This window comes from Apiotrichum porosum (assembly GCF_003942205.1).
Source record: "Apiotrichum porosum strain DSM 27194 chromosome Unknown scaffold_4, whole genome shotgun sequence".
In the NCBI taxonomy this organism is placed as follows: Eukaryota; Fungi; Basidiomycota; class Tremellomycetes; order Trichosporonales; family Trichosporonaceae; genus Apiotrichum; species Apiotrichum porosum.
Window position 1 is genome coordinate 852,337 of NW_021167111.1, and position 23,389 is coordinate 875,725.

The 23,389-nt window shown below is 58.9% G+C and overlaps 9 protein-coding genes and 1 non-coding gene across 10 annotated transcripts; 4 read left to right on the plus strand and 6 right to left on the minus strand.

Annotated features, from left to right (window-relative positions):
- Positions 1–158: 158 nt before the first annotated feature.
- PSF3 (DNA replication protein) lies at positions 159–1,108 on the plus strand (the record flags this gene model as incomplete). Its single annotated transcript, XM_028622435.1, has 5 exons — positions 159–206; positions 267–391; positions 503–689; positions 805–934; positions 1,026–1,108. 5 exons carry the CDS (start codon positions 159–161, stop codon positions 1,106–1,108), a joined length of 573 nt encoding a protein of 190 aa, XP_028477327.1.
- A 319-nt stretch (positions 1,109–1,427) lies between these two features.
- On the minus strand, positions 1,428–3,635 carry EHS24_007056 (uncharacterized protein; the record flags this gene model as incomplete). The annotated part of the gene is made up of 7 exons (XM_028622436.1): positions 1,428–1,536; positions 1,590–1,701; positions 1,762–2,443; positions 2,581–2,783; positions 2,914–3,150; positions 3,293–3,475; positions 3,608–3,635. 7 exons carry the CDS (start codon positions 3,633–3,635, stop codon positions 1,428–1,430), a joined length of 1,554 nt encoding a protein of 517 aa, XP_028477328.1.
- Positions 3,636–4,595: 960 nt separating this feature from the next.
- VPS29 (Vacuolar protein sorting-associated protein 29) lies at positions 4,596–6,060 on the minus strand (the record flags this gene model as incomplete). Its single annotated transcript, XM_028622437.1, has 6 exons — positions 4,596–4,679; positions 4,745–4,826; positions 4,868–4,945; positions 5,170–5,327; positions 5,716–5,832; positions 5,980–6,060. 6 exons carry the CDS (start codon positions 6,058–6,060, stop codon positions 4,596–4,598), a joined length of 600 nt encoding a protein of 199 aa, XP_028477329.1.
- A 594-nt stretch (positions 6,061–6,654) lies between these two features.
- On the plus strand, positions 6,655–7,651 carry IDI1 (isopentenyl-diphosphate delta-isomerase idi1; the record flags this gene model as incomplete). The annotated part of the gene is made up of 3 exons (XM_028622438.1): positions 6,655–6,796; positions 6,905–7,237; positions 7,359–7,651. 3 exons carry the CDS (start codon positions 6,655–6,657, stop codon positions 7,649–7,651), a joined length of 768 nt encoding a protein of 255 aa, XP_028477330.1.
- Positions 7,652–7,936: 285 nt separating this feature from the next.
- On the minus strand, positions 7,937–9,088 carry FES1 (hsp70 nucleotide exchange factor fes1; the record flags this gene model as incomplete). The annotated part of the gene is made up of 1 exon (XM_028622439.1): positions 7,937–9,088. One exon carries the CDS (start codon positions 9,086–9,088, stop codon positions 7,937–7,939), a length of 1,152 nt encoding a protein of 383 aa, XP_028477331.1.
- Positions 9,089–9,606: 518 nt separating this feature from the next.
- Positions 9,607–11,046, minus strand: EHS24_007060 (uncharacterized protein; the record flags this gene model as incomplete). The annotated part of the gene is made up of 5 exons (XM_028622440.1): positions 9,607–9,690; positions 9,729–9,847; positions 9,899–10,014; positions 10,090–10,296; positions 10,472–11,046. 5 exons carry the CDS (start codon positions 11,044–11,046, stop codon positions 9,607–9,609), a joined length of 1,101 nt encoding a protein of 366 aa, XP_028477332.1.
- A 263-nt stretch (positions 11,047–11,309) lies between these two features.
- Positions 11,310–12,733, plus strand: EHS24_007061 (uncharacterized protein; the record flags this gene model as incomplete). The annotated part of the gene is made up of 3 exons (XM_028622441.1): positions 11,310–11,370; positions 11,478–11,794; positions 12,383–12,733. The coding sequence occupies 3 exons, from the start codon at positions 11,310–11,312 to the stop codon at positions 12,731–12,733; spliced, it is 729 nt and encodes a 242-aa protein (XP_028477333.1).
- Positions 12,734–13,019: 286 nt separating this feature from the next.
- On the minus strand, positions 13,020–18,927 carry EHS24_007062 (uncharacterized protein; the record flags this gene model as incomplete). The annotated part of the gene is made up of 17 exons (XM_028622442.1): positions 13,020–13,126; positions 13,279–13,296; positions 13,342–13,410; positions 13,450–13,641; positions 13,683–13,730; positions 13,768–15,050; positions 15,088–15,151; positions 15,190–15,831; positions 15,870–16,135; positions 16,173–18,216; positions 18,268–18,305; positions 18,344–18,381; positions 18,428–18,496; positions 18,543–18,641; positions 18,687–18,724; positions 18,772–18,804; positions 18,846–18,927. 17 exons carry the CDS (start codon positions 18,925–18,927, stop codon positions 13,020–13,022), a joined length of 5,130 nt encoding a protein of 1,709 aa, XP_028477334.1.
- An 895-nt stretch (positions 18,928–19,822) lies between these two features.
- Positions 19,823–21,601, minus strand: EHS24_007063 (uncharacterized protein; the record flags this gene model as incomplete). Its single annotated transcript, XM_028622443.1, has 1 exon — positions 19,823–21,601. One exon carries the CDS (start codon positions 21,599–21,601, stop codon positions 19,823–19,825), a length of 1,779 nt encoding a protein of 592 aa, XP_028477335.1.
- Positions 21,602–22,375: 774 nt separating this feature from the next.
- Positions 22,376–22,459, plus strand: EHS24_007064. Its single transcript has one exon. It is a non-coding gene; the product is annotated as a tRNA-Arg (tRNA).
- The last annotated feature ends 930 nt before the right edge of the window (positions 22,460–23,389 follow it).

Sequence of the window (23,389 nt, forward strand, 5' to 3'; positions counted from 1 at the left end):
TCATTTGTTTGGTTCCATTAGGGTTTTTTTCCTAATGCGCGCACTTGGAACCGGAGTCAAATGTTGGAACTCGCAATGTCCGGCGCGTCCTGACGCGTTTGTGTGTTGCCGTGTTGATTGCTCTCGTCCGTCCTTGCTTCCCCTCCCCACCGCCCACGATGGACAACGATTACTACTCCCTCACTGCCATCCTCTCCGAAAACCACGTACGTGCTGGATGGCTGGGCAGAAGAACGGTACTGGTTACGTTGCTAACAAGCCTGCAGAAACTGCCATGCACGTTTGCGCTCGACGTCCCCGGTCTGGGTTACCTCGAGGGCACCGACAACGACTTGCGCGCCGGGGCCAAGCTCGAGCTGCCCATGTGGCTGGGTCAAACACTGACTCTCAAGTGAGTCGTAGTCGCCTATCATCCTCCTTGCAGATGGCCACGCCCGGAGACGATGCCATGGAGACAGCTGTCTGATTGGCCCCTGTATCAATGCAGCTGACTCGCCAACAGTGATTTTGTCCAGTTCAGCCCCCCAGCACCGTTCTCGAGACGTGTCTATGCCGCGCTCAAGGCCTCGGCGCCGTCTGTGCGCTTGAGCGGCTTTGTGGGCACTGGAGGATGGTGGTACCGCTTCGGCACTCGGATTGCCCACATGTGGGACAACGGCGGCGATGAGCTGCTCCAGACGTTGTTGAAGGTGGGTTTGTGGTTTCCTTGGCCGTGTCACTCTTGTTGCATAGGATCTGGCGGCTGCGACTTTCGCCATGAACAGCCATCTACTGCCTGATAGACTGACGCTAACTCGGTCTCAGGCATTCACCGGCCGCCTTCCCCCGCTCCACGACCTGGCATCCCACCACGCAAGCCTGGACACGACCATCGAGTGCGGATCTGGTACGGGTGAAGCCTTCCGTGACGGCATGGAGGCCGACGAGCGAGACTGTAAGTTTGGTTGTTTCGGAGACAGGCAGCTGGATGGTAAACGGAGTACCAGCTGCCAGAGCGTCACATCGCAGCTCGGCTCACACAAAAGTGTTTTCCATTGGACAAGATAGCGGCAAGGTCGTCAAGGCGTGGTACGACACCACTTGGGGACGACGCGAGCGCTCGCGGTAGCAGTGTGCTGTGGGACATTCATTGATCGCAGTAGTTTGTTGTAACCTTTTATCATCATCATCCACGTTTCCGCCTGCAGCAGAACCGGAGCGCTGCCACAACACGAGGCGAGGCAGGACCAGTTGTTACTGAAACCATACGATCCAGTCCATCGCTGTACAAGTACATACACTATCGAGACGATACGCTACGATACGATCAAGTTCGAGTCAGGGGAAGGGGGTTGAGAGGAGAGTTGTGCTCGAGCAGACGGGGGAGCGTGTTTTCGCCCCGTTGCCGCCGTGTAACTGGAGAGCGTTGCGCGCACCTACAACCGCACCTAGTTGCCGTGGCTGCAGCCGATGGTGACGCGCTGCGGGGGTTGAACACCGGGAAGGTCCCATGCCGGGATGATCTTCTTGAACTCGTAGTGCGCGGCGAATGCCGCCCTGTGCGGTGTCAGCAATGCTGGATTGGACGCCAAAAACAGCAAGACACTCACCAGTACAGGTCCATTCCGTCCACGAGACCGGGCTTGCGTGGGCTCCAGCCCGTGAGGCTGTGGGCGAGAGTGGGGCGGAGGTTGGTCGTGCTGGCCCAAGCAGCTTCCATGGCTATGGCAGTGTCAGCAGGTTGTACAACAGGGTATGTCTTGTTTCCACCAGCCAGCGTACCCAGTCCCCACCCCAGTCCCGAGCCACCCCGGTTCGACGCAGACGTTGCGGAAACGCTTGAAGCGATAGAAGTGAGGGACGCGGCCGACGCCCGCGGGGAGAGCGTATGGGGTTGGGCCTGGGCACCGGGGATCGGCAGTGGCAGCGTCTCCGTCACGGGCCACAGCGAGGACGAGGTGAAAGCTACGGGGGAGCGCGAAAGATCGCTCGACCCAGTGCCACTGTACGCGCGCTCACGGGCCTGGTGCGCCTCGTGGGCTTCACGACCAGCCACGCCGCCGAGCGGAGACGGCGACGTGGGCATGGACGTGCGCCGAGTGAGCGGCGACGGCGAGGCAGGAGGAGACAGCCCCAGGGTAGGGACGTCTGCGTCCACGCTCAAGGTGCTACGGTGCGTGCTCTGCGCGTTCCCAGCCGCGACCGCAACCCCGGTCTCGTTCCCGTTCCCATTCACACTTGCACTGCTTGCTACGACGCTCGGCACGACACCCATGGGGATCATGGGTGTACGCGTGGTGGGTGAAGACGGGAAGCCCGACTCCGACTCACGCATGTTCTCGGCTGGCGCACGGAGCCTGTAGCCCTTGGCGCCCGAGACGCGGACCACGGCGTCGAGGATGTCCACCCAGCGCTCGGACTGGGGGTTGGCGCCGACGAAAGCGTTGCCCTTGAGGAGAGGGCCCTGGAAGGTGGTTTTAGCAAAAGACCGAGGAATGAGAAAAGGCGAGTGGGAATGGTCACAGATGTTTTGGCTGAAAGGAGGCCCTGCAGCCATCCATATGACCATTCACCACTCGCTCACCGCACGTTCGCACTCACCCGCTCGCCAGCACGGAGGTAAAGGTCCGCCAGGTCATCCTGGTGAACCATGAGGAGGCGCGTGTCGTTGAGGCCAATGACGTCAAATGTACCACTGGACTTGGCGGCATCGTATGCCGGCGCGAGGAGGAAGGGCTCGAGCATCGATCCCGAGCGCCCGTACAACACCGCAGGGCGGATCACGATACCATTGACCTTGTCGCCTGGTGAGGGCGTCAGCAACTCGTTTGTGTAATTGCCCACGGTGCGGGGTAAGGGCTCGGGGTGGGCGCGCTGTCGGGAAAGTGGAGCGAGGCCAACACCTGCCACACAGCCGTGCGCCATGCTACTCACTGCCAAGAACAGCTTCTTCGACCTCGCGCCTCCATGCGCCGTCGAGGGTGTTGGAGTGCGGGTTCTGTTCGCTACTCCAGGTGTCGAGGCCACCAGAGCCCTTCATGTGGCTCCAGGTCGAGCCCGTGTAAATGTACGTGATGCGGGTGCCCGGGGTGCCGCGACCAGCGACAGCCTCGATGGCACGAAGAGCGCCAAGCGGCTGTTCAGCATCCATGGAGCGGATGGTGTCAATGACTGCAGTGTCAGCTTCTGGGTTTCATATGGGAAGCGGAGTGAGGCCGTGGTCGCGAGCCCGGACGGTGGCGGTGATGGCATTGTCTCGCAGCCATCACAGCGGCTGTCGCAGCTGCCCGTGACTGTGTTCTGTGCTACTCACCAACATCAACGTCGCCAGCAATCTTGCCCCACACGGCCACGCCGTGAGCACCGTTGGCGGGGCAGATGAGGGGAACAATTTCGTGCTTGGCAAGCTGGCGGGCAGCCTTGCCGTCACGAGTCGTGCCGTAAACGATGTGTCCATTACGCGCAAAGGCGAGCGCGACGGGGAGGCCGATGAAGCCTGTGTGTGCGTGTCAATTGATGTACGGTGGGGTGTTGGTAATGATGCAATTGGCATAGCCTGGAGGCAGCGGACAACGCTGCCGGGAATCCAGTAGCCGTCGTGGACATCATAAAAGAGGTAGTGACTTACCAGAGGCACCGAGTACGAGGACCTTCATAGCTATAGTAGAGAGTAAGTTGTCGGTGTGTGTGGTTAGTGTGAGTGAGAGTGAGGTTGAAGGACATATGACGGTGGACGGGCGAGCCGACCATATGTACTCTTTCGAGACCGCCGCCCCGATCAGTGGGTGCGTTTGTTCTTGCCGGGGCCCTTGGGCTCTGATCTACGCCGCCCTGTTCGCATCCTCCATTCTCTGCCCCGTCCCTACTCACTCTGGTGCAACAGGCGGTAACTGGCCACTGACACGGTGTATACCCCAGCGCCAGACTGCGCCACGCATGTGACGCCTCTGGTCCCACCGCTGGCCGCTCTGGTGCAGTCGGATGGGGTCGCTGGCCGTCTCGGACCACTCCGGGCGGGATCTCCACTGCTGTGAGTGGACTGGGCATCCAGGTCAGCCTCTGTGCCAAGGCTGTTTGCCCCTGTGCATGCCCACTGGACCCCCGCAGGTCCATAGAGCAGGAGTTAGAATTGGCGCCCGCACAATGAAGGAAATTGTGTGAGTTTTGAGGGAAATAGGAACAAGAGACAGTGAGAACAATGGAATCTCGAGTTGCTCCGGTACTGGACGTCAATGACGACACTGGCGGCACAACCGCACCGCCGCCCACGGATCCACGGATCCACCGATCTCGCCGGTGTCCCAAACGGCCAACACCGCTGTCATGCGCTTTGCCATTGCCGCGGCCGTGCACCCATAGTAGAACCTGTACCGTCTACAACTCGTGACTCATGACTCCAGACTAACACTAGAAAAGTTATTCCATACAAATGTCTACCTAATCGGTGTGGCGGAAAGGGAATAGTCTGGGCGATCTGGGGTATGCTGTGCGCGCACCGAAATCTCGCCCGCCTCCGCAACTTTGAAATGCGCCTCGTCCCCGGCGACTTTCTACGCTCCCTGCCTCCTCGCCGCGGTTCTCTGGTACGTGTCCAGGTGGCCACGTGGTCAGGTGCCTTACCAGGCCGCATCTGGCGCAGCAGAGGCATGCTCACCCCGTGGCGGGTCCGGTTTCCGGTACTCGACCTTGTCCACCTTGACCTGGGTAGCATTGTCAGTGACTGGTGATGCGGATATTTCTCAAACCAGGGTCGGTCGTCACTCACCTCGCCGTCCACGAGCTGGTACACGTAGGTGACAATCACAGGGCCCTGCACATCCAACAGCGCGAAGCTGGGCGTGGCGTCACTGGACATCAGCTACTGCAGGATATGTGGTATATAGCTTACCCGTTGAGGCCACTCCAGGCGCCAGTGGCAGAGCCTGGGTTAACAAAGAAACGGCCGTCGAACTCAAACGCCTCAAAGCTAAGCAACAAGTCAGTTCAGTCCAGAATAAAGGTATGAGAGAGGATCAGAACGCCGTCTGCAATACTCCAAGTCTGTCTGGCCCATTGACAGGACAGCTGATGGGCAGTAGAACATTGCCGGCGGTTGCGAGGGACAGCGTCTGAAGTAGGCCCGGCCCAAATCGCTATCTCACAGAAGAAGGCGGCCGTGGTCTTCGTCATTCTCTTCGAGGCAGAACTCACCGGTGGGTACCGCCGCTAACGAGGACGTCGACGTCCATCTGCCTTGCGAGGGCAGCGAGCATTTCACCATCGCCGGCTGGCACGATTTGTTGGCCGTGTACAGCGCCTACACGCAGAGACTGGTGGTTGATCGTGAGGGAGAGGGGGAAGTGGTTGTTCTGAGACAGTCAGTAAGACTCTCAATCTCACAGAGTTGAAGGTGACGAAAGGAGTCTCGGAGGAAAGGGCTGGACGCGCTGCTCTGGACATGGAAGCTGAGCTAACGCCAACATAAGGCCAGCTTTTCCGATCCACAGGTTGCCATCACAGCCATTTGTGGAGGGATGAGAAGGTGTTTGGCGTGCTGGACCGCTGGTTGACCAGAGAGCACAAACGCAGCCTGCCGGGCTAGCTGGCGCGAGTTGCACGACATCATCTCCCCCGTTGCAACGGGCCAAGTATTGTAGCTGGGATCGACGCTCGACAAGCAACACGCAACACTCTCAATGACCATCAAGTGTCCCTCATTCCCTTCCATCCTTCCGCATCACGGAGCGGACTACTCACGTCGTCAAACTCGCCGCGCACGACGTGCACGTCCGGCGCGATGGTGCGCAGATAGTCGTACGTCTCCTTGTCGCAGACATTACCGGTACAGATGATCTGGCCGATCTTGCCGGGAACCTGAGGTGTCAGGACTCATCCGCCAAAGACATACAGCTGCTGACGACCGTAGTGAACCGGAATACATGAAGCTGAAGGCAAGGCAGACGCTGCGACGCCGCAGCGCGCACGGTCACAACCGGCCTCTGGCGAGAGATGACCACTCACGAGGAGCTTTTTGAACTTTGCAGGAAGGTCGTGGGTGAGTGTAGGGATGTGGAGGTCCCCGATGACGAGGACAAGCACCATGGTGGCCGGAAGATGTGGATATGTGTGACTTGGAAAGCGGTCGCAGCAAGACGCACAAGCAAGACGTCACCGTCGACCGTCGTCGCCGCCCATAAGCAGCGACCGTGGGATATTTGGTTTGGCCAGAATGGTCATTTGGGTGGTGGACATCTGATCCCGCTAATCCATCACGGTTTGTTAATTTTCAAATTGGATAAATGAGGCTAATCTCCGTCTCTTGGGGGCTAACATTTATTCAACCACCCCACCTAAAGCCCTCCCAAGAAGATGAGGAGTTGCACGGGCGTTGAGTCACGTATGCATGATGCGGATCGGTCTCAGGCCTCTGAGGGGATGAGGGCGGGTTTACTCCAAAGACCATCGTTGTCGTTGTTGCCATGTAGGAGCTTGTCGCTGTTTCAATGTGGGTTGGCGGCGGCGGCGCGTGCGCGCAGAACGAGGAAACGGAGCATGGTACGATGTGGGGTTTGGGCCGCCGCGCGGGTGGTGCCTGGGCGACAAAAGACGGCGGCGACCAACGACGCGACGCAGATTGGCAGCATTCTCTTATTGCTTTCACTCTACTCACCACTCTCCTACCCCGCCGTCTTCATAATGTCCCAGACCCAGACCATCACCGTCACCGCCGAGCCCACGCTCGAGGGCTACGACGCCGAGCAGGTCCGCCTCATGGAGGAGCGCTGCATCCTCGTCGACGACACCGACAAGGCCTACGGCGAGGGCAGCAAGAAGAAGTGTGAGTTTGGGCCTTTTGCGGCGTGGTGTAATGCGCGCAAGGATCACTTCTGGTCGACACCTGACATATCCTTCACGCTGTGTATATGCGGTTGAGCTGACGCCTCAGGCCACCTCATGACCAACATCAACGAGGGCCTGCTGCACCGCGCGTTCTCCGTCTTCCTCTTCCGCCCCTCGGACGGCCGCCTCCTGCTCCAGAAGCGCGCCGACGAGAAGATCACCTTCCCTACCATGTGGACCAACACCTGCTGCTCGCACCCTCTTTACATCAAGAGCGAGCTCATCGAGGAGAACCAGCAGGGTGTCAAGAACGCCGCTATCCGCAAGCTCCCCCAGGAGCTCGGTATCCCCGAGTCGCAGCTCAAGCCCGAGGACTTCCACTTCCTCACCAGGATACACTACCTTGCTCCTTCGGACGGCATGTGGGGAGAGCACGAGAGTGAGTTTAGGTGGACGGGAGGACGATGGAGCTGCCATGCACTCAGCCATCAGCTCCATGACGTCTCTTAGGCCATGTTGTCCCAGCTTCAATGTAGCTTGCGCAAAGCTGACATTCCCAGTCGACTACATTCTCTTCGCTACCCTCGACGTCGACCTCGACCTCAACCCCAACGAGGTCTCGGACGCCACCTACGTGTCGCGTGACGAGCTCGCTGCCATGTTCGCCGACCCCAAGCAGAGCTTCACCCCCTGGTTCCGCCTGATTGCCCGCGACCTCCTCCTGCCCTGGTGGGGTGAGATGCTCGAGAAGTCGACCGCGGCCGGCTGGGACGAGAAGGCCGGCAAGGGTGTCGTCCGCGCCGACCTGCTCGCCAACGGCCCCAAGGTCAACGACCTCATCAAGATGGTCTAAGAGGGATGGAATGGAGAGAGGAGACGAGAGGGAGAGAGAAGAGGCACGGCTACTCCGATGCCTACTCTACATCGTATCTACGCTCTCATCAGCTAGACATTATTTCGGGGAGCCCTAGACTACTGTTGTGTTACACTGTCGACCGTGGATAAATATGCATAACTCTATACTGCTGATGCCTGCTACTGTTGCCCGTGGGTGGGGGGATCATGGGTGGGGGATGTTTTGGTGGTTGAAGATGGTGGGAGGAGGGGGAGGATTAAAAATGGGTTGTAGAGCTAGTCCCTAGGCCATGGCCTGGGCGACCTCGTCGCCGTCGGCGCCGTCGAGGCCACGCTCAGCGCGGCCGTCGGCACCCCACTTGGCCCACATGCCCTTGAGCTGAGCCTTCTCGGCATCAGAGAGCACACCAGCGGCGGCAGCGCGGCTCAGCGCGCGGATGGCGTTCTCGTCAAACTCGACGTCGTCGGTACCGTCGGCGCCGAGGGCCTTGAGGGCCGAGGCAAAGACACCAGTGCGCTCCAGACCCTTGAGGAGGTCCTCGTCGACGCCGCCGGCCTCCTTGGCGCGCTCGGCGAGGAGGTTGCGAACCTCACCGGGCCACTCCGAGTCGTCGTGCTTGTCGCGCGCCTGGGCAACGAGCGTGCCGAGGAGGAAGGCCATCTTGCGGCGGATGACGGGCTCGGCGTCCGCCACACCGTCGCGGAGGACCTGGTAGCCGCGGTCGTTGTTGGCAGAGAGGACGGCCGACGCGAGGGGCCAGTGCTTGATGGCGCCCGAGAGGGCGTACACGGCCTTGGCGCGGGTGGGACCAGCGATGGCCTTGCCGTCAGGCGAGTAGATGAGGTCGAGGACCTCGGGGAAGACGTCGTTGATGAAGAGCGCGGCCTGGGCCTTGAGGTTGTTCTGCGTGGCAGTGCCCGCGATCCAGAGGGCGTGGCGCACAATCTCGGCGTGGGGGCTCTTGAAGAGCGCCAGGAGGGGCTGCCAGAGCTTGAGGACGGCCATGTTGTTGGCGTTGTCAATGAGCTCGACAAGCATCTCAAAGTCGTCCAGAGCCTCGACACGCTCCTCAATATCGTTGTTCTCGTCGACCGCAAACGCCATCTTCTCCTTCATGGTAAGCGAGTCGGGCTTGCCCATGATCAAGTCGAGAATGTCCGTGTTGAGCGTAGTGTTGGCCGCGGTCTGGCCGGGGAGGTGCGAGAAATCCTCGGTCGGGGTAGCAGGACCGGGAGTCGAGGCGGGAGACAGGTCGGCGATGGGGAACTGCGAGTCGCTGGGGTGGAGCGTAGCGGCCTTGTCAGAGGCAACCTGGCCGGGGGCAGCGGGCTTGAACTTCAAGGACATGCCCTCGCCGACAGGGACGCCCTCGGCCTGCTGGGTGGCAGTCGAGTTCTCGACAGCCCAGCGAAGAAGTGTGTTCAGGTCGGCCATGGTATGCGTTGTGGTTTTCGACGCGTGTGTGGACGGGAGATGGATGGTAGAGAGGACGGTTCGCTCGTTATGACCAAGTTACTCATCGAAGTTATTGAGCCTCCACCGCGCGGAATCAAATATCCCACAATGTTCGAGAATCTGCCACAGCCACCCATGCTGCCACCGGGGAGGTTTATGCATTCTCTGCATCCAACAAAGTGCATGGTGGTGAATGGATTGGCAAGGCGGTCTGGTTACGCATGCTGGTCATATCAGTGCGTGTTTCATGCACAGCGGGTGTTTGGTTGACCTGTTTGACTGGTTTTCCTCACCTACTGCGACTTTGTGGCAGACCTCTCGCGGTGGTGAGGGGCTCCATTGGCAACCCTCCTCGTACCTCTACATCCTATCCCAGCCCAACAATGTATGTGTATCTAGACTCCGTCGTTATGACGTACAATGAATGAATGGTGCTATGCTCCTCCGCTTGACCTCCACTGCTCCAGGTCTTCCCTCCCATGTCCTCTTTCATACTCTTACTCGGCCAGTCGCGTGAGCACCTCGACTCCGTCATGCGTAATGAGTACCTGGTGCTCAAACTGTGCCGAACGGGCGCCAGTCTGTCGTCAGTTCCGTGTCTATGAACAACACAACTCACGTCGGTCGTCACTGTCCACCCATCCTCCCACAGTGTACCCCGAGTCTTCATGCCCTGCACGAGTGGTGGCTCGATAGTGAAGCAGTCTCCGGGGCTCATCTTCTCCGTGCCCGTGTTCTCTGTCATTGTCAGCTCAGAACCGGAGGATGGATGAATCAGCTGACACGCACGGTGGTGCAAGATCCACGGCTCCTGGTGGAACCGCTGGCCGATACCGTGGCCTGAGAACTGCGTGTTGATGCCATAACCGTGTTTGCGTGCGAATTCCCTAGAGTTGTTAGCTTGGCTGCGTACAGTGTACATCACGTAGCCATATTCGGTCGACATTCGCCAGCTGGCCATCGTGAGCGCCGCCACTCACTCAATCGCCCTTCCAATGCCACGGTACAGTTTCCCAGGTCCGCAAGTCCTGATACCAATCTCGAGAGCCTCACGCGTCGCCTCGACGAGATCGCGACCCTGCTTGTCGGTCTCGGGCAGCACAAAGGTGGCGCTCGTGTCGCCGTGGTAGCCGTTGAGGAAGAGCGTAATGTCCAGGTTGATGATGTCAGTGGAGAGGAGGGGTCGACTGTAGTGTGAGCAAGCAAGTCACGGGCTGGTTAACAGTAGCACGTCGCCACCACGCCGTCACCACACGTGGCCAACAACTACGGTTGGAGGGAGCATATCGCGTCATGCGCTGGCTATCTGGCAGCAAGGTCAAACTTACTCGTCCGGGATGCCATCTGATGTCAGCTGCGTACTGCAGATCAGTCAGCTCACGAGCAACAACATTGTTGACGCTGGTCGTACAGCTCTTCGGGAAGTGCGAGTACCCAAGTGGGGAGGGATACGCGCCGCGACGCAAGATGGCCGCGTGAGCAGCCTCGTCGAGCTGTGCGGTGGTGATACCCGGCCGGACCAGCTTTCCAACCTCGGCCAGAACCTCAGCCGCAGCCTGTCCAGCTGCGCGGACTCGCTCGTGTGCCCGTGTCCCCAACTTGATCTTGGACGCTGCGCTGTTATCCGTTGTCTCTTCATGCTCCCAAATCGGGGCGGTGAAGAAGTTGGCGGGCACGTATGGAGGCCGCCGGATGGAGTCTGGCACGGGGAGGGGGTCCGGGTACGATGACATCGCTGAAGAGACGTCGAGAACGTCATAGTCGCCATACTGGGGTGGGGAGGGCATGACGGGCCACTTGGGCCAGGAGGTCGTGATGCCGCGAATGGACACGGAAGGAGCCGGCACCGGACGGCCGATGAGCGACCGCTGTGGCAAACGAGAGCGCGAGGTGCTGCTGCCTGCAGCATGCACCCCACGGTGCAGGGCTGTGGCCATGTTTTTGGTCGTGGATACGATGTGAGAGGACGATGCGAGTTGAAAGGACGGCTAACGGCTGGACGAACAAGAGAACGGGGGAACGCGCAGGGTGTGCCTTCCCTTTCGAGCACCCACCAAATGCGGGGGGCGATTGCGGGGAATGGGGGGAGAAGCCTGGCCAGATTGTTTGAACCATCAAATCTCTCCACATGGGCAAGCAACTCCACCATCCCATTCCCTTCCTTCCACTCTCCCAACACCCTTTCTCTTGCATCCAAACCATGGAAGCGGCAGAGGCAGCGGCAGGGCCGAGCCGGCAAACTATCGAAATCCCATCAACAGGTTCGTACCGTCCCCCAGCGCGGAGGTTCTGTGCCCCTACATCTCCACACAGTCTCCTTCAGCCGGAGAAACCTCGCCATACTGTGGTGCTGACATGACGGCAAAAGGTCTCGAGTACTGGGAGTATCGCCGCGCATGCTTCCTCGCCGGCCAGCCATGGCCTGGTCCACGCACGCGTGCCCCGGACGCTCCTATTCCTGTCCCCGCCATCCCAGAAGCGTACACGGTCCCACCAGCGCCTGAACCCGTCGCCAGCGTCCCCTACACCCCTTCCCCGAGCAGCAGTATCGGCCGCCTCGAGGCCCTTTTGGGCGCGTTTGGCGCAGAGGAGAGTGACATTGCATGGAATGGCGGTGTGGGTGGTGTCGCAAGGAATCTGTCCGGCGGCAAGAGGCTCGCAAAGGGCCTCCGGCTGGGTCTTGTCGTGAGTCTGCGAAACGTGGATGGGCGTGTGAGCGTTGTTGCTCACTCCACCCCCTTCTATCAACTCCCCTACCACTTCCATCCAATCGTTGTGTCCCGCCCTTGACATCTATCGATTTCGCTCTATCGACCGGATATGCGTGTTCCTCGTACACGGCTGTTTGGCACAATGGTCTGGCCCTTCTACGTTGGTGCTTGGCTTCTTGGCTCGCCACTGTAAACGAATTGTCTCACTTCTCCTTCCAACCTCACGTCACCCCTCACGCCACCCGCACCGCTGCCGTCGACGGGCCATACCATCGTGCCGACATGCCGAACCATGCCGAATTTGTGCCGGGCTGGGCATGCGCCTCCGTTCCTCAACCTTGAATGGTTGCCGGCGGTTGCTGCCAATGTTGGCTCATTCCAACGTCTCGGTGCCCACAAAACTCGTTGGATCCGCTGGATTTGTGTGTGGAATCTGCGTCGTCCCTATATCTCACACGACGATGCCGACGCATGCCGACTTGCGCCACGTCCCTGTTCAATCGACCAACACGACCTGCGTTCCTCGTCATCGTCCCCCCCTCCTCCCCTTACACAACCACAGATCAAGGTCTTGCGCGCTGGCTGGCTTCGCGACGGCACATGGCCGCTTGACCCCCTCACTGCGCGCGCAGTTGTTGCACCAGCGTCGCCCGAGGTCGCTCCTTCGCGCGCCGCCCCGCCTCCGCCCGTGTACGCCCTGCCATCGCCGGGAACCGCTGCTCCAGCGGCGTACACTGGCATGCCGCTCTTGGACGAGACTGCAAACGCCGCCTCAGCCACAGCTGCGCCGCTCATGGCCCCGGCCTCCGCCTCGCCGCCTTCCTCGTCCTTGGCTCGCATCGAGAGCCCCCCACGCCAGCTCTTGCCCATCCCCGTGAGGGCCGGCGAGGGTGTTGCGTTGCGGCGGGTGTAGTGTGTCACGTCTCTGCCAAGGACAACACAACTTGCCGTTCGCGTTCGGTCGATCGGGGACAAGACACCCAACCCCATACACACAGGAAAGTCACTGCTTGGCTTTCCTTTCTTCATGGCTAGACTCCATAGATGCGCATTGCTAGCAAGCACCTAATGCATTACACTACTACATTGTACACCTGTGACAGGCGTTGTGAGGATGGGGAGACACGATGCATCAATCGAGATGAGCTCGAGATGAGGCGAGACAGATTACTGGCGTGTGCGCACTACGGCGAGATCTTCTAAGCGAGAAGCCCTGTGTCTGCTGACAGCAGCTTTGCGAAAGCGACCAGATACTCTTCCGAAATGGACGAGAAGTAGAACGAGTGAGAGGCATTGTGTGCAGATTCTGGAATTTGTCAGCAAGGAAGGCTCGCGAGTGAGGAGATGTTGCAGAAGGAAGGTGTCGCGGAGAAGGTGTTGGTGAGAGATCAAGCGGCTCATTCGCCGATGCGCTCCACTTCTCGAAATACAGCCCCGGCCCCGTTGTAAAGCACTGACCAAGGTTGTGGGCCAGTTCTGGGACGTCAGCTTTGGTCCTTTGGGTAACTTCAAAAAACTCACCGTGAGCAAGAGTGAAGTACCACGAGATGAACGCCTCTCCACGCTGTCCGGCAACGACGTCGGCGTTGTCTGACTTGTCAGTTACGGTTGGTATGTACCTAAACTCACGCCACGCGCGGAAGTATCGGGCATTGCAGAAGAGCGCGCCGCCCCGGTTGAACGCAATGAGCGGTCCATCGTGATCCCAGAAGACGTTGAGGACGGCCGGAGTAAGCTTGAACACGCCAGCGAGAGGAATAAGAATCTTCTGCGCGAAGCGGTGCGAAATCTCGGCCTGGTCAACTTCGAAGCCAACCTGGTCTGCTCTTGTCAGTTTCATCCGAGGCACCATGCAGACTTACCCTGCGGCAGCCAGATCTTGCATGTGTTCGGACCAGACGGGTTGAGCGCTAACGGTCAGTGTCGTTCGTACACAGATAAACATACCGAGCTTGAGATTGGCCTCGGCGCTGGCGTCACAGTATTGACCCTGGCTCTCAGAGACATCCGCCACAGCGCGCTTGGTGTTGTTGATAGTGTTCGAGTTCTCTGGGCGAGAGGCATTGACTGCCTTATGTACAGTGTTGCGAATGTCGTTCACGGTAGTCGGACGCTTGGTCGTATTGCCCTGTGCAGAACCTTGAGGACCACCGGTAAGACCACCGCCAAGACCCCCACCAAGACCACCGCCAGCAGACGGTCCGTCACCACTGAGCGCGCCGTTGGTATCACTACCACGAGAGCGGCGGCGACCGAAACGGTTGCGCACCATGTCCATGACCGACGACCCGCCCGACTCCGGGGGCGCGTAAGCAGGAGGCTTCTGGTCGCTGGTGTCCCGGGCGACGGCAACAGGAGGTCGGTTGGCTTCGGCCTCCTTGGCCTTGGCCTTCGTAGCGGCGTCACGACGAGCCGTCTCCGCCTCAGCCTCGACACGAACACGTTCTTCGCGGTGCTGGTTGAGGATGCGGTCAATGTTGTAGCCACGCTTCTTCAGCGACATGAGCGGAGTCGTGAGCAGCGACTCGAGTAGGAACGAGTCCTCGAGCTTGGGATTGCGGAGGATGATAGCGCAGAGCGCCTTGGCCACATCGAAGAAGTCGTGTGGGGCGGTCGTGGAGATGGTGAGGACAATGGCCTTGTCGCGTCCCTTGTCGCGTCCCTTGGCAGCCGACGCGTAGGCGGTCTCTGCATGCTGCAGCATCGTCTTATGGTCGCGATACGTGTATCGAACCTTGATGTCTGAAGCTTCGCGCACAATAAAGTTGTCGCCCTTGGTCAAAAAGTCGACCGAATAGGTGTCCTTTCGACCAGTGGCATGCTGGGTGAGGAAGATGGTGACACGCTCCAAGATGTGACGCCGCATCTGCTCCGCCTCGGTGGACGTGCCTGTACGGATACCCGTTGGGATGACCTCCAAAGTGATACGCTTTGACACGGGCATGGAGCCGAGCGCCGCATAGAAGCGCTCAAACAGCTCTTCCTCGGGGACAGCAAGGATGTTCTTGCCAAAGTATTGTTGAGCTGCGGGGTCGTCGATAATCGAGGCCTCAGCCGCCTTACACAGTACCCATTCGTGGATAAGCTCGCCGTCGCCCTGCTTCTTATCACTGCCCTTGGCCGGGACCAGTTGTGAAGCGAGGAGGAATGGCGTGTCGCGCATGGTACGCAGAAGGGCAGCATCGAACGTATGCATGTTGGCCGCCAGAAGACGGAGCTGGTCGCGGTACCTGCAGGGTCAGTGACATTGTGCCAGCTTTTACTCACTTGGACGCTGAGCCTGCTTGGCGAAGCATTCTCTCGGGTTCCCGCAAGAGGAGACGGGCAATGTCTGGTGGGTTAGCTTCAGCAACGCAACACTCGACTCACCTCGGTGTGAAGGTTCAGCCTTGACACCACACTGCTTGAGGAAGAAGTTCGCCCGTTCGCCAAAGTCAATAAAGGTAAACGCGGACGCGTACAGCGACGAGCCCTGGCTGGAGGACGTAAAGTAGATCTCGTCGGCGCGAGCAAGGCGAACACCCTTTTCGCCATCCTTGACAGGAATGAACGCCTTGGTGGTCAAGGGAAGGATGGCAGAGACCTGCGACGTGCCCACGCGGGTGGAAAGGTACTCAAAGATCAACCTCGCCTTCTTGATATCAGTCTCAGGACTGGCCAAGAAGGCAAAGACCAGCCGTTCCATCGATGGGTCACTCTCAATGCGCAGCTTGGTGGCGTACTCGGGAAGAGAGGCTGCTCCGCGGGCCACTGAGAAGCCGAGAATCTTACAGGCGTGGTTGGTGAAGACCTCTCCTGGAGAGGCAAGGGTAGCGTTGCCGGTGGCGGTCGTGGCGGGGATGAAAGCGACATTACTGAACACAGTGGGGTCGAAGAGCGCATAGTGCGTCTTCAGGTTATCGAGGAGATACTGCAGTGCCTTCTCGTTTGTAGGTGCCTTGCCGGCTGCAATGCCAAGAAGAGTGTCAACCGGAGGGAAGCGGCGAAGGCCCAGGTTGAAGAGCATCTTGGCTGTAGGGTTAGCAACGCCGACGAGGGAGATAGCCCACCTTCATCTGAGCCAGAGCGCCACTTGTTGTCTCCCCAGTCGAGCAGCGGCAAGCCAAGCTCGCGCATGGCCTCGGTTGGCTCATACAGCTGGTGAGGCTTCTGTCGCACGACGTCCGCCTTGGCGCCGTCATATTGAGGAGGTTGCTCCACCGGGAAGGCTGCAGTCTGCCTCAGGCGCGCCATCTCCTCGGTGCTGAGGGTGTCCTTCACGGAAACCAGGTACTTCATGAGGTCCAAACATGACCACTCTCCACCGCCGATGAGTCTGAAACGTTAGCTTCCCGCATGATAGCTTAGCTCACCTAGAGAAGACAAGTTGCAGGTCGACGGTGCGGCGCACGCCAATGTCCAAAAGCATCTTCTCCAGACCACCCTTGATAGCAGTCGTCTTGGGCAGGGTAATAGTAGGGAGGTCATCGAAAAGAAGGTTCTTCTCAAAATAGGCCTCCGCTGGCTTCTTGAACCCTGCCTTGGTAGGAATCATGGGCACCTCCTTCAAAGTCTGAATGATGGCTGCATGTTGACCAGCGTTGATGGACTGCCAGCCGCGGCCGAGCACGCCCAGTACGCGCTCGGCAAACACAGGCGAGACGCGAACATCTGTTGCCGGGTCCGCGCCCGTGGCGTTGGACATGGGCGGCTTGACGATGAAGTTGACGTAGTGCGCGAGGGTGAGTTCCGTCCAGCCAAAGGATGCAGACATCTGCGCGCCCTTGAGCCCCTTTGTGACAGAGTACGGAATCGTGTCAGTGGGCAGAGGCATGTCGGGTGGAATGGACGAGCCCTGAGGATTGATATAGGTCGCAACAGCGTTGAGGGGGATGACCTTGGAGGAGTCGGTGATGAGAACGGCAACATCAAGCAGGCGGTTGCGCACGGCAGTCGAGTACGCGTCCAGCTTGGCAATCGACTCCCACCACGCCAGACAAGCAACCATCTCCTTCTCCACGAGGGGACGCAGTCCCAGCTGAGTGACAACATCGTCAAACGTGGGTTCACGAATAAGGCCGCGCTCGCGGAACCGCGCGACAGCACGGGACGCGTCCGTTACAGTAGCCGGAGTAACGACTGGCAAATCGGGAATAAACTCGAGCAGCTTCTCGTTGGGCATGCGAACCTTGTCGACGTTCATGATACCAGCAGTGGAAACGATGGGCATGGTCGAGTTGTTCTTTGAACACTGGAAGAAAGCAGACTCCATCTCCGCACCCACGGTGGCAGATGGGGTTGTGGGGCGGAAGGTGAAGAAGCGCAACGCGTGAAGACCGCGAGCAAGAATCTGAGTTCGCGCGGCCTGGTCTGTTGTCGTGGTCTTGAGCCACTGCTTCTGAAGCTCAACGAGCTCGAGCTCGTAGATCAAACGGCCGAGGAAACCTCCAACCCAGAGCAGCTCCTTGTTCCAGTGTGACACATGGCGGTCAACAAGGTCGATGGACTCGCGTTCCACGGTAGGGATGAAGCGTGCCGCGAGGTGTCCGCCGATACCGGTCGTCTGGCCTGTTGGCTGGCCAATGAAGACTTTGGCCGACTTGTCACCATCCAAAGGTGGGCAAAGACCAGCAAACACGGCAGCGGCCCTCTTCGTCTCCGAGATGGCCGAGCCGTCCGCGGCAGTCGTAGTCTCGTCTTCCCGAGAGAAGACAAGGCTGGCCGGCATCCGAGACGGCGGCGCCTTCTTGGTGGCACGCTCAAGCTCGCGCGCGAATGGGGGCGAAACTGTGACCTTGATATCCGCCTGGTAGATCTGAATCTCGCGTGAGAGGACATCTACCTCTGTCGGGTCGATAGGGATGGCTGGCGAAGCTGTCGGTTCAGGTGGGGGAGGGGTTACAGCGCTTCGGCCAAAGAACGATGCAAGCAGGCCGCCTGTCGACTTGGGCTTGACCGAGGGAGGTGGCAACGGTGGGGGTGTCACTCCAGTGGCAGACAGCCACTTCATGACACGGGCGGTAATCACCATAGTGGTCGCGTCGACGCCCAGCACCTTCATCATACCCATGCCACTTGTGTTGTTCAGGCCAGGGCGGGTAACGGCCACCTGACCCTTGATATCCTTGCGGACCTCGAGCACCTTGGTGTCGTCGACGATCATGTCAATACGCTTGATCGTGCGCATAAAGGTGAGACTGGTGACGAGGAAGCGAGCAAACTCGAGTGGACCCTCGAGGGGGGCGGGCTCGCGGAGTGCCATCGAGAATGACGTCCATGGGTGGCCAGTTTGAGAAGGCTCGGTAGATGCGGCTGCACTACCAGGTGGGAGGTCACCTGAACGAGCAAGGAGCTGGTCCTTTCCGTCCTTCCAGTAGAAGCCCATCCACTTGTTTCCAGACTCGACAAACGGGTCATCTGAAGGGTCAGCTTGAAACGGCGCCAGGCGCCGAAGTGATGGCTGCTTACCACAGACGCTCCACAGGGAGTAGAAACCGACACCAAAGCTGGAGCCAGTCAGTATGGATAACTCCATGGTACCCACGCTCCAATCTTCTCCTCGTCGGGGTTGCCCTCGGCGATCTAAACCGTCAGCTGAGGTGCACACGGAAACGCCTCAACACCTCACCTTCTTCAAGCGATGCCAGTCCTCGGGGCGGAATGGAATACCGTCGTTGGACACAACATATCGATTGATCTAACAAGTCAGCATGTGTCATGCCATCCCACCTGGCTAGACTTACCAGAGCTGTCTTGGCATCAGGCAATGGTGGAGGTGGCGAGCCGCTCTCGTGAGCGGCGTAGCCGGCCTCCGTATAGAACTTGACCTGGACGTGCTGCGCCTGGAACCGTTAGCTCATTGCCTTTGGTGTCCATAGCTGACTCACTCCTGCATCGTCGGAGTTCTGGAGAAGCTCGCGGAAGACTGGGGTCAGTGCCAGGCCACATCAACGCAGGGTCGCGCCGGCTCACTTGTGTGCTCTCCTGAGTAGCGCGCGAGGATCTCTGTGATGTGTCAGCTGATGCCTCGCAACAGGTGAGCTCACTGTCAATAAGAGCTCGCTGGTTGACCTCTACAGTCTCGTCCTTGCCAGACTGCCAGAGGTCTGCACGACTGGGTGGCGGCATGGTGACAAATGACGCTGGTGGTCACCAGGCGGAGATGGCTGGGGGTGTTGTCCGTGTGTGGGGAGTCGTCTAGGGCGTATCTTCTAAGCGAAACGAAGCGATGTGTGTGGAGCGGGAGATGCTATACTATGACAGAGAGACAATAAGAGCACTGAGTGATAGCAGAAGTTGGAAGAAGTTGAGAGAAAGAGTGCAGTTGTTAAATCCATGACGCGTCGTATGGTGTCCTCGTCGCCAGAGCGCTCGAACATCGGCTGTGCCGGGCGAACGGCCCGTGCCTGGCACGTGGCTCACCAACAGTTGCCACCCAAAGCATCGCCCCTCAAACACATTGACCGACCGGATCACCATGCATAACACAGCTCTGGGTCTCAGAATGTCTCGAGCAGGTCCTGAGTGATAAGAAGGCAGATGCACAGGAGCAGGAAGATAGGCACTCGAGCTCCCGGCTGGATCGGTTCAGTCGGTTGAAGGTGGGACCTGTCGGTGTCATTTTGCCACCGGATCCAAGTGCGGCCGGGCGATCTGGTGGACGGTCTTGGCTGCATGGCTGACCTCAGCTTGGCTTCATCGCCTCAGGCCGCCACCTTCAGAGAACTAGAGTGCAAGTGCCTCCTGCTACAGGTCCACAGGGTGTCCCGCATGTCCCGTCTCCTCGGCCACGTGGTCTGAAGAGACAGGTTGAAGTTGGTCTGAGATAAGCCAAGCACGGCAATACAACGCGCGCAGTGGCGCCACCAGGCCAGCAGGGGGTGGCGATGCAGTGAAGGCTTGCGGCAGGTCAGGTTCGTCTTCAGACACTTTGCATACTTCTTTCCGGCTTAAAAGCTACTTCCTTCATCACTACATAGCACGACGCACAGCATTTTTACCTTCGGGACTCTGCTGTACCGTCCTAGTCGTAACGAAGACCGTGGCCGAAGCGGTAGGTCGGGTTGCGGGTGTCGAACGGCGTGTCCGTCTTGCTGTCAATCACCGCTGCGGTGGAACGGGGCAGGTCGAAGGGGAGCTTGCCCTTGGGAGAGTGGCCGTGAAGAACGTCGACAAGAGCCGGCTCAGAGAGGCCAAAGGAGACCATAATGGCCGAGGCGTCGTGGTCAAGGGTGCCGAGCACAGGAGGACGCTCGGCGAAAATCTCGATAACAACGGGGACACGCTTGGACAGCTTGCGAATGTTCTCGAGGACATCGTCGTTCCACTCAAGAGCACCGTGGTGGAAGCGAGCGGCGAAGGGTCCATTGCCCGTTGGGACCCAAGGGGTAGCGAGACGGACGACAGCGACGTCGGCCTCATCGGGGCTGTCGACAACATAGCGGAAGTGCTTCTCCTTGAACCCCTCGAGGTAAACCTTGTAGTCCTTGGGGAAGGGAAGCATCTTCTTGTGAATGCCGGCGGGCTTGTCGTTCTTGAGGAGACAGACCGAGTCCATCTGGGCGTTGACTCCAGCCGCCTTGAATTTCTTGTTGCCGACAATCTTGTTGGCCTTGTTGACATCCACGTAGGGGTTGTCAAACAGACCAAGCTCAAACTTGTCACGCAGAATGCGGCGGACAGAGTCGTTCACAGTGTCCTCGGAGAGGCGACCGTCCTTGACAGTGTTGACAATGAAGGACGGGGTGTACTCGCCACCAAGCTGGTCGCACCCGCTGTTGATGCACTTTACAGCGCGGTCTTCGGGACTGAGGTGCTCGACACCCCAGGCACGAGCAGTAGCGATGTCGCCGATGATGTTGGCGCCCGGCATGTCGACGCAAAGGCCCCAGTCAGAGACCACAACACCCTTGAAGCCGAGTCCGTCACGAAGAAGGTCGTGCGTGATCGCCTTGTTGAAACCCATGCCGACCTCCTCGTAGCCGATGCCCATGGGCTTGCCGTATGAAGGCATGACGACGCGCACACCTTCGTCGACGGCAGTGCGGAACGGCTTGAGGTGGTACTCGAACATCTCCATACCGCCGGGATAGATCTGCTCAGCGCCCCAGGAGAAATGAGGGTCGGTGCCGTCCTTGACGGTACCACCACCAGGGAAGTGCTTGATGCAAGCAGCGACCGACTCGTGGCCAAACTTCTTGGTCTGGAGACCGCGAATCTCGGCAGCGGCGAGCCTCGTGGACATGTCGGCGTCCTCGCCGAGCGAGCCAGGGGTACGAGACCAGCGCGATTCGGTGGCCAGGTCGGCCTGGGGGTGCAAGGCCGCACGCAACCCAACAGCAAGGTACTCTTGACGGACAATGTCGGCAAACTCTTGCATGCGCCCCTCGTCTCCGATGGCAGCCATGCCAATGTGCTCGCACCACTGGGAGAATGGCCCCGGAGGGAGTGAGAGCTGAGGGTTGTCGATGAACGCGTTGCGCGGGTCGGTGGAGAGAGTCACCGGGATGCCCCAGCGGCCGATGTCCAGTGCGGCCTTCTGAAGCTGGTTGGTGAACTCGGCAAACTCCTTGGGGGTGTCAAAAGTGCCGGTGATGTTGAAGTGGGTCAAGCCCCTCTCGAGCATTTCCTTGGTGGAAGGAAACGTGGAGAAGTTGGGGTTCTTCTTCTCAAGATCCGGGTTGGCAGGAATCATCATGTGGAACATGAGGCCAGCCTTCTCCTCGAGGGAGAGGCGGGGGAGGAGGTCGTCAATGCGGTCTTCCACCGAAAGGGACTTGTCCTGGTACGGGTACGACGACATGGCGAAAGTAGCGATGGTGTTGTGAGAATGGTGTTGCAGTAAAGTGTCGTGGCGACAGATGGTGTGATGGAACGACTCAGTAGCACGAGTGGGAAGGGAATACTTAAGACATGTCAGTCGCTTGTAGAAATACACGCATATGCCGAAGAGAAGGTCAGTTGACCTTGTACATGACGCTCCATCGGTCCTTGACAGTGTAGTAGTGACGATGCCGATCTGTAAAAATCCAACAAATCAAAACAATGTGCTGCGCCCTCATGTCTGATGTCATCCCTCAGCCACCACCACGTCTGACGCAGTATTCCATGTGTGGCATACAACAGGCTACTTGTAACAGCATAGCATGAGGGCGTGATGAACACTGGGCAGTGCAGCAGTGCCACGGGTCCATCTGGCCCGGCTGGTTCTCACTCGCTCTCATTGCTGCCTCAGTATAACGCGGTCTCCATATGACGAACGTTAACCAGATCTCGTAGAGCCTCGGTCCTTCAGACGCATCGCTCTGACCCACGTCCTTGACGGGCCCGATGACGCACCTCACAGGCGGACACATGTCACGCCCGCCCGGCCGCGGAGCGGTGCAACCCATCCACGGGACAAAGGATACTCCCCGCAAGACGCCTCGTTGGCGCAGTGTCGATTGACTCCACGGTTCTCTTGCTGGAACCGCACGGGGTAGGCCCGCTGCGACAGCCTAGAGAGGGGCAAGAGGGACAAGCAAGCGAAGCAACACTCTCCGCCCGCTGATCTCGTGCCACAGACAACTTTCATCTCGGTCGCGTGGCCAAATGGTACGGCGTCTGACTACGATTCAGCTCGATTATCAGGAGATCGCGGGTTCGATCCCCGTCGTGACCTTTTTGGCCTTGTTCAGCACGACGTGGGGTGCTGCAATGCATTGATTTTGACCAGAAGTGAGGTTGGTGGATATCGGAAGGTGTTGGTGGTTGATCGATCGGGCTGCACAGCAGATCTGCTGGGTGTGTATGTAATTTGCCGATCGGTCGTCCCCCAGGTTTCATCAACCCAACGTCCGAGTCTGCTGAGTGAGGGAAGAGTTTCGGAGCTTCGGAGCTCCTTTGCCACTGCCACGAGCCCAATAAGCACTGCAGACAGAGACACCTGGTGATCTCTCAAGACGAAAGGGGGTCGGTCACAGCACCTGGGTCTGGCCTGTCGGCGTCTTCTTCTGCCGTCCTCCAGGCTCCATACTGTGTATCCTTGCCCCATTCCCGAAGACACATCTGACGCATTCCTCGGACTGGAACGGTAGTGGGATCTGGAGTTTTTGTTTACTGTGGGCATCCAGCTCTGTCTATTTCCCCAGCACACACACAGCCAAGGGTATGTGCCGTAAATCCAGAAAAATGACGCGAAAAAGGCTCCGGTTAAACAAACACCGTTGTGGCTACGGTTGCCAGACTGATTTTGCCAGTTTGGGGTGTGTGGCAAGGGGACACCGATGAGTGTATACCTGTTTGTTGACAATCGGGTTTGGGACAATGGTCTGGACTTCTCTGGCTGATGTCTGATGGCCGAAAAGGCCCTTCGGCGCAAAAGAGCCTTCCCCGCAGCTGTTTACTCACCAATCTTGATCTTTGCCTAGCCCAGGCCCGTCCTATTTTGGTGCTTGCGTGTCCACTGGGGTTTGCCATTCGTGATACAATGATAGTCCGAGATCAGCTCCATCTCATCAGCCATATCACTGCTGGCGTCCTATCGTCATGCATAGTTTTCCCTCGCCATCGTGACATTGTACCACGCCACCTTCCTAATCCCTCCACAATC